Genomic DNA, 7,646 nt, shown 5'->3' on the forward strand with positions numbered 1-7,646 from the left:
ACTAATGGCCATTTAAATATCCTGGGGATTCAGTCTCCAGTTGGAAAATGCCAGTATATTCTTTTGATCAAATGCTTCTTGAATTGTTTGCCACAAGTCTAAGCTTATGAATTACACTAGCAGAAAACCTTAACATTCTCAATGATTTGCTGACCATTTAACCATTTCCCCCATCTTATATAGTAAGACAATTAACAGAAACCAAATAATGCTATCATGCAACAAAACCTTTATTGACATTTTAACAGGTTAGCTATTACTGAAATTGGAGATTTCTAAACTTAAATCAGAACATATGGCTAGAATGCAGAGTAAAGCCATTATTGGGCACTAGAAATGCTTATGCTTAGAAAATTAATAGCCACCCCTCAGACGCAGGACCAGGTGCAGGGTGGACTCTTTCTGAATGTTGTAATCAGAAAGAGTGCGGCCATCTTCAAGCTGCTTGCCAGCAAAGATCAGCCTCTGCTGGTCTGGGGGAATGCCCTCCTTATCCTGGATCTTGGCCTTCACATTCTCGATGGTATCACTGGGCTCGACCTCCAGGGTGATGGTCTTGCCGGTCAGGGTCTTCACGAAGATCTGCATGCCGCCCCTCAGACGCAGGACCAGGTGCAGGGTGGACTCTTTCTGAATGTTGTAGTCAGAAAGAGTGCGGCCATCTTCTAGCTGCTTGCCAGCAAAGATCAGCCTCTGCTGGTCGGGGGGGATGCCCTCCTTATCCTGGATCTTGGCCTTCACATTCTCGATGGTATCACTGGGCTCGACCTCCAGGGTGATGGTCTTGCCGGTCAGGGTCTTCACGAAGATCTGCATGCCGCCCCTCAGACGCAGGACCAGGTGCAGGGTGGACTCTTTCTGAATGTTGTAGTCAGAAAGAGTGCGGCCATCTTCTAGCTGCTTGCCAGCAAAGATCAGCCTCTGCTGGTCAGGGGGGATGCCTTCCTTATCCTGGATCTTGGCCTTCACATTCTCGATGGTATCACTGGGCTCGACCTCTAGAGTGATGGTCTTGCCGGTCAGGGTCTTCACGAAGATCTGCATGCCGCCCCTCAGACGCAGGACCAGGTGCAGGGTGGACTCTTTCTGAATGTTGTAGTCAGAAAGAGTGCGGCCATCTTCAAGCTGCTTGCCAGCAAAGATCAGCCTCTGCTGGTCAGGGGGGATGCCCTCCTTATCCTGGATCTTGGCCTTCACATTCTCGATGGTATCACTGGGCTCGACCTCCAGGGTGATGGTCTTGCCGGTCAGGGTCTTCACGAAGATCTGCATGCCGCCCCTCAGACGCAGGACCAGGTGCAGGGTGGACTCTTTCTGAATGTTGTAGTCAGAAAGAGTGCGGCCATCTTCTAGCTGCTTGCCAGCAAAGATCAGCCTCTGCTGGTCAGGGGGGATGCCTTCCTTATCCTGGATCTTGGCCTTCACATTCTCGATGGTATCACTGGGCTCGACCTCTAGAGTGATGGTCTTGCCGGTCAGGGTCTTCACGAAGATCTGCATGCCGCCCCTCAGACGCAGGACCAGGTGCAGGGTGGACTCTTTCTGAATGTTGTAGTCAGAAAGAGTGCGGCCATCTTCAAGCTGCTTGCCAGCAAAGATCAGCCTCTGCTGGTCAGGGGGGATGCCCTCCTTATCCTGGATCTTGGCCTTCACATTCTCGATGGTATCACTGGGCTCGACCTCCAGGGTGATGGTCTTGCCGGTCAGGGTCTTCACGAAGATCTGCATGCCGCCCCTCAGACGCAGGACCAGGTGCAGGGTGGACTCTTTCTGAATGTTGTAGTCAGAAAGAGTGCGGCCATCTTCCAGCTGCTTACCAGCAAAGATCAGCCTCTGCTGGTCAGGGGGGATGCCCTCCTTATCCTGGATCTTGGCCTTCACATTCTCGATGGTATCACTGGGCTCGACCTCCAGGGTGATGGTCTTGCCGGTCAGGGTCTTCACGAAGATCTGCATGCCGCCCCTCAGACGCAGGACCAGGTGCAGGGTGGACTCTTTCTGAATGTTGTAATCAGAAAGAGTGCGGCCATCTTCAAGCTGCTTGCCAGCAAAGATCAGCCTCTGCTGGTCTGGGGGGATGCCTTCCTTATCCTGGATCTTGGTTTTCACATTCTCGATGGTGTCACTGGGCTCCACTTCTAGAGTGATGGTCTTGCCGGTCAGGGTCTTCACAAAGATCTGCATTTTGGTCTGTAAAATTAAAAAAAAAAAATAAAGCATATCCTTATAAAAATCGCCAATATCTGTAATATTCTATTCTTTTTTTTATTTTTTGCTTTTTGGACCACACCCTTTGACACTCAGGAGTTTTTCCTGGCTATACGCTCAGAAATCGCTCTGGCTTGGGGACCATATGGGGCGCCGGGGGATCGAACCAAGGTCTGGCCGTGTGCAAGACAAATGCACTGTGCTATCACTCTGGCTCCTCTCTAGTATTCTAAATTTAAACTATTGTTAACTTCACTCAAACCCACAATTAGATGGCGTCACCATTCATTGCCTTTTTTTTTTTATTTTTTTTTGGGGCCACACCTGGCAGTGCTCAGGGGTTACTCCTGGCTGTCTGCTCAGAAATAGCTCCTGGCAGGCACGGGGGACCTTATGGGACACCGGGATTCGAACCAACCACCTTTGTTCCTGAATCGGCTGCTTGCAGGGCAAACGCCGCTGTGCTATCTGTCCGGGCCCACCATTCATTGGTTCTTTGTTTAAAGATTCAACTCAGAGGTCAGAGCGATAGCACAGATGCTCGCCTTGCATGCAGCTGACCCAGGACAGGACGGACCTGGGGGTTCGATCCCTGGCATCCCATATGGTCCTCCCAGGGCAGGAGAGATTTCTGAGCGCATAGCTAGGAGTAAATCCCTGAGCATCACCGGGTGTAGCCAAAACCAAAAATAAATAAAAGTAAAAAAATAAAAAAAAAATAAAGATTTAAACTTCAAAATAAGCAAGACTAGCTCAATGGGCAGTAGGATGCCATTTGACTTGATGCGGGTCGAACGGGGAGGGAGGGGCTGCATCTTCGGCATCCTCCGTTGTTTCCTCCAGCCCGTACGAGTCAAGTCCAGGGGCCGGAGAGATAGGCGTTTGCCTTTCAAGCATTAGTTGGGTGGTTCGAATCCCGGCATCCCATATGGTCCCCCCGTGCCTGCCAGGGGCGATTTCTGAGCACAGAGCCAGGAATAACCCCTGAGCACCGCCGGGTGTGACTCAAAAAGAAAAAAAAAAGTTAAAGTCCTGAGCGCAGAACCAGGGGTGATTCCTGAGCACCGCCGGGTGTGGCCCCCAAACAAAGTTTTTGTTTGGGGGGACACCAGGCACGCTCAGGGAGTTTCTGCGCTCAGAACTTGCTCGTGGCAGGCTCGGGAGACGGACCGTGTGGGAGGCCGGGACTCGAACCGCCGTGGGTGCTGGTGCTGGGTCTGCGCCTGCAAGGCAAACGAACTGTGCTATCTAGACAGGATTCATGGAACCCTCTACTCCGTTGGCCCCTCACCCCGCTTCCTTCCAACGATCCGGCCTCCGCCGAGAGAAGGAAAAAAAACCTAAGTCCTTTTAAAGGAAAACTCCCGCTGCCGCGGGTCCGAGCGGGGCCCCCTCACGACCCACCTTCCCGCCTTCCCCCTCGCAGGCCGACGCGGCGGACTCGCCATCTGTTGGGCCCGTTGGTCCCGTCGGCGCGCGCGCCAACCGCCCCCGCCCCCACGCGCCAGGAGCCCCACTTCCGGGCGAGCGAGCGAGCGGCCCGCCGCGTCACTCGCCCTCCCCTCCCCCACCGCCTCATCACGACCCCCCCCAAAACGCGCAGAAATCTGCCCCCCTGAAATCTCACAGAGGCCCCGCGCTTCACCTTCACCGCTCGGAAGCTTCGGGAGTTTGGGCCGCCTTACCTGTCAGCGAAAGCGAAGATTCCGCGAAGGGCCAATCACGCCGAACCAACGCGATGATCCGATGGAAAGTCGCCGACTGCCGCCTCGCCTCTGAACGCGCAGCGCCGCGGCGAGGCTATTTATACGACGTCTGTTAGGTCACTTTTCCACCCACGTAGACGCCGTGTTCGTGCGCCGCTGAAAGTAGTCCCCTCAGCCCCACCTTCTCCGTAGCTAATAAGCCGTTTAATTGAACACCCAATTCCTCGGAACAGGCCAAGAGAAGCCTAAATAATCAAGTCCCATCAGCTCTTGGGTTATCTTTGCCCTCTGTGAAGAAAAAGAGGGAACTATTACCAGGCGGATGAATCTGCGTGATGAGGCCCTTCCTGGAAAGCTCTGGAAACGTCCCGGCGGCGCGGTTGCTGATTGGTCAGGAGCGTGAGCAGTGGCTGGCGCTGATTGGTCGGGAGAGCCGAGCTTTGTTGTTGCCGGGGTCGCCGCGAGAGTCTTCGGCGCGGACGTTGCTAAGGAACGGAGTGCGCGTGCGCGGCGGGCTCGAAGCGCGCCCCGGAAAAGCGGGGGATACTTCCGGCCTCGGATCTCGGAGGCGCGGGACCCGGGTTGCTCGTTCCTAAGTTCGAATCCCTCCCGTCTCGTGTTTTCGAGCACTAGGCCGCACTAGGTTGGAGGTGCGTGCTAGGAGGGTTTAGAATGATTGTAGGCGGTCCTCGGCTTTGGTCGCGCTTCTTTAAATTAGAATACTGCGTGTTTGTTTGTTTAACTAGATCTTTTTGGGGGGCCCACACCCGTGACTCTTTTCTAGGAAAAAAAAAAAAAACCTAAGAGGCAAAACCTAGTTCCAGTGGTAGGGAATTTATGTTCAAAACATTAACGTTCTCACTCAAACTTCAGTTGTGGGGCGACAGGAAGGAAGGGGTCAGCCGTTGGGACCCTGTAGCTATTCCCCCCACATACACCAGGGTTGGGGCCCCTGGATGCTGCAGCCTGATTATCCGGAGATGTAAGGCAGGGTGGGGTGGCTCTGCCCCCTGGTCTGAGTCATCGACGTGGTGTAAATAAATACACAGATCTGCCTCAAGATTTGTCAATAAATACAAATTAGCGAGATAGCACCCTAAAAGGTCACCAGCCTTCAACGTTTCTAAGTTTGTCATTAAAAACTTGAACTTTGGACACCAATGAGGCAACACCAAAACCGTTTTTAATTTAAGATTTAATTACCCAAACCGAGTCAATTAAATAATGCTGTGCTAGATATAAGCCATTTCGTTAGGATAAACTTTGGGTAGCTGATAGAATGTTTATTGGACCAAGTATGAATTTTTATTTTCTTCCTCCTGACCCAGAGACTGAACTTGTTTTTCCCATCTGAAAGCTCCCCCGGAGTCATACATGTTTATTGGTGGAATGACCTAGATAGAGATAGCATAACTGGACGATGACTTTGCTGGGTGTTCTGGAACTGCAAGAACTGTTAGTCACACAGCTTCCTGTTTTAATGTTTTTCCCAAAGTAGGTCATTTGTAATCTCAACTAAGCTAAATGTTTTCAAAAGGAGTTTGTAGGCTGTACTTGCAAAATAAAGAAGATACATTTTTTATGTTTGAAGGAAGTAGTAAGTGATCATTTCTGGTCACAAATTGTAAAAGGTCATTTATAACTAAAGAATATAACGACCAAGTACCAAAGACACAGAATTTGACAATCATGTATAATACTTGCATTGTGTTAAAAATAAATAGTGAAGTGCAATGATTATTCAAATTTATTTAATCAGCCTTAGGCACTAAAATAGGTTGTTACTTCATTTCCATAGGCAAATGGTGTTTGCCTAAGCAGTTCCTTTGAATTCAAGAGGAATTGATTTTCAGGTTGGAAGTGATTATAGGTGAGTCTTTGTGAGGAGTGGGTAGCCAGTTTGGACCACAGTTGTGTGTGAAGTGGGCCTATACTTGGCTCTGTGCTTAGGGACTCTTCCCAAAGATGCTGCAGAGAACCATGTGGGACTGGGGATTGAGCTCAGGCTTCCCATGTGCAAAACTTACTCAGTTTATTGAGCTATCTTTCTAACCCTATAGGTTTTTCTACTTTTTAAAAGTCTAATAAAACTAAAGTGGTAGTTATCCCTTTATTTTTTTTTTTGACACCAGCTGAAATTTAAAGTAGAATTAGCCTAGTTTAGTCATTTTCTTTTTAGGGGACGTATAATTTTAAAACTAATTACTACTTTGCTAATAGCAAGTTACAATTTTGGGGGTGGGGTGTGTGTGAAACCTAGTGATGCTCAGAGTTTCTCCTGGCTTTGCACTAAGGAATTACTCCTGATAGAACATATGGGATGTTTAGTTTTAAACCTGGGTCAACCACGTGAAAGGTAAATGCCCCACTCACTGTACTGTTTCTCTGAAATTGATAGTGGATTCCCAAAGGAGTAGAGAAGCAAAATTTGTTATCTAAATTGGCCTTCAAAATAACAGAAATGTGTCCATTTATAAAAACAGCTACTGGGTGCTGTAGGCGTCTTGTGTCTCAGCAATTCTAGTGGGACGGAGTCCTTCACGGAGGAAAACGGGTAACACAAGCAGCCGAATATGAAATATGAAATAATGATACCACACACAGTGTATGTGGGGTCAATACACTTCTGGCAGGTGTGCGACTACTTTAATCTTTAGGCAAGGGAGTATATAAAGGGAAAAAGAGACAGTCATATCATGGAAGGAATGCAATGTACATTGTTTTATTTTATTTTATTTTATTTATTTATTTATTTTTGGTTTTTGGGCCACACCCGGCGGTGCTCAGGAGTGACTCCTGGCTGTCTGCTCAGAAATAGCTCCTGGCAGGCACGGGGGACCATATGGGACACCGGGATTCGAACCAACCACCTTTGGTCCTGGATCGGCTGCTTGCAAGGCAAACACCTCTGTGCTATTTCTCCGGGCCCACATTGTTTGATTTTAAAACAACTACACATGGGGCCAGCGAGGTGGCGCTAGAGATAAGGTGTCTGCCTTGCAAGCGCTAGCCAAGGAAAGGACCAGGGTTTGATCCCCCCCTCCCATATGGTCCCCTCAAGCCAGGGGCAATTTCTGAGCGCACAGCCAGGAGTAACCCCTGAGCATCAAACGGGTGTGGCCCGAAACAAACAAACAAACAAACAAAAAAACCCAACTACACATGGCTTTAGATCAGGGGTCTGGCTGCAAACGGCCCTCCATACAACATTTTGTGGCCCTGCCCTAGAGGAATCTTTTTTGTTTTGTTTTGTTTTAGTTGTTTGGGTCACACCCCCCAATGTTCAAGACTTACTACTGACTTTGCACTCAAGGATCACCCCACTTTACCTCCTGAGGCCCACAGGTAAATTGAGTTTGAGACCCCTGTAGATGGTTTGTAATCTTAGAATAGAATAGGTTTCAGTTAGGAGTCAGAGGATAAAAGGAAGGCTAATTTCTTACATATCAAAGTCGTTTCTGGGGCCCGGAGAGATAGCACAGCGGTGTTTGCCTTGCAAACAGCTGATCCAGGACCAAAGGTGGTTGGTTCGAATCCCAGTGTCCCATATGGTTCCCCCCCCCCCTATTAGTAACCCTTGAGCAACGATGCAGGGTATGGCCCCCCAAAAACAAACAAACAAACAAAAAAACAAAAAAAAAAAAAACAACAACCACAAAGTTGTTTCTGGCCCTAGGTGTCATTACTGATGTAAATTAAGGGATAGCAGGAATCCTGGTTTTCTTCCTAATT

The 7,646-nt window shown here is 49.2% G+C and overlaps 1 protein-coding gene across 5 annotated transcripts; it reads right to left on the minus strand.

The window, feature by feature from the left end:
* Positions 1-209: 209 nt before the first annotated feature.
* On the minus strand, positions 210-3,977 carry UBB (ubiquitin B). 5 transcript variants are annotated; one of them, XM_049776860.1, is made up of 3 exons: positions 3,894-3,977; positions 1,909-2,190; positions 210-1,452 (listed from the first exon to the last, which is right to left on the minus strand). In XM_049776860.1, the coding sequence occupies exons 2-3, from the start codon at positions 2,182-2,184 to the stop codon at positions 355-357; spliced, it is 1,374 nt and encodes a 457-aa protein (XP_049632817.1). In that variant the 5' UTR covers positions 2,185-2,190; positions 3,894-3,977; the 3' UTR covers positions 210-354. The 5 variants fall into 5 exon arrangements, with proteins under 5 accessions (XP_049632817.1, XP_049632814.1, XP_049632815.1 ...); XM_049776857.1 differs by having other exon boundaries at positions 1,681-2,190; XM_049776858.1 differs by having other exon boundaries at positions 210-1,296; positions 1,525-2,190.
* Positions 3,978-7,646: the final 3,669 nt, after the last annotated feature.

Source organism: Suncus etruscus, chromosome 7, assembly GCF_024139225.1.
Source record: "Suncus etruscus isolate mSunEtr1 chromosome 7, mSunEtr1.pri.cur, whole genome shotgun sequence".
In the NCBI taxonomy this organism is placed as follows: domain Eukaryota; kingdom Metazoa; phylum Chordata; class Mammalia; order Eulipotyphla; family Soricidae; genus Suncus; species Suncus etruscus.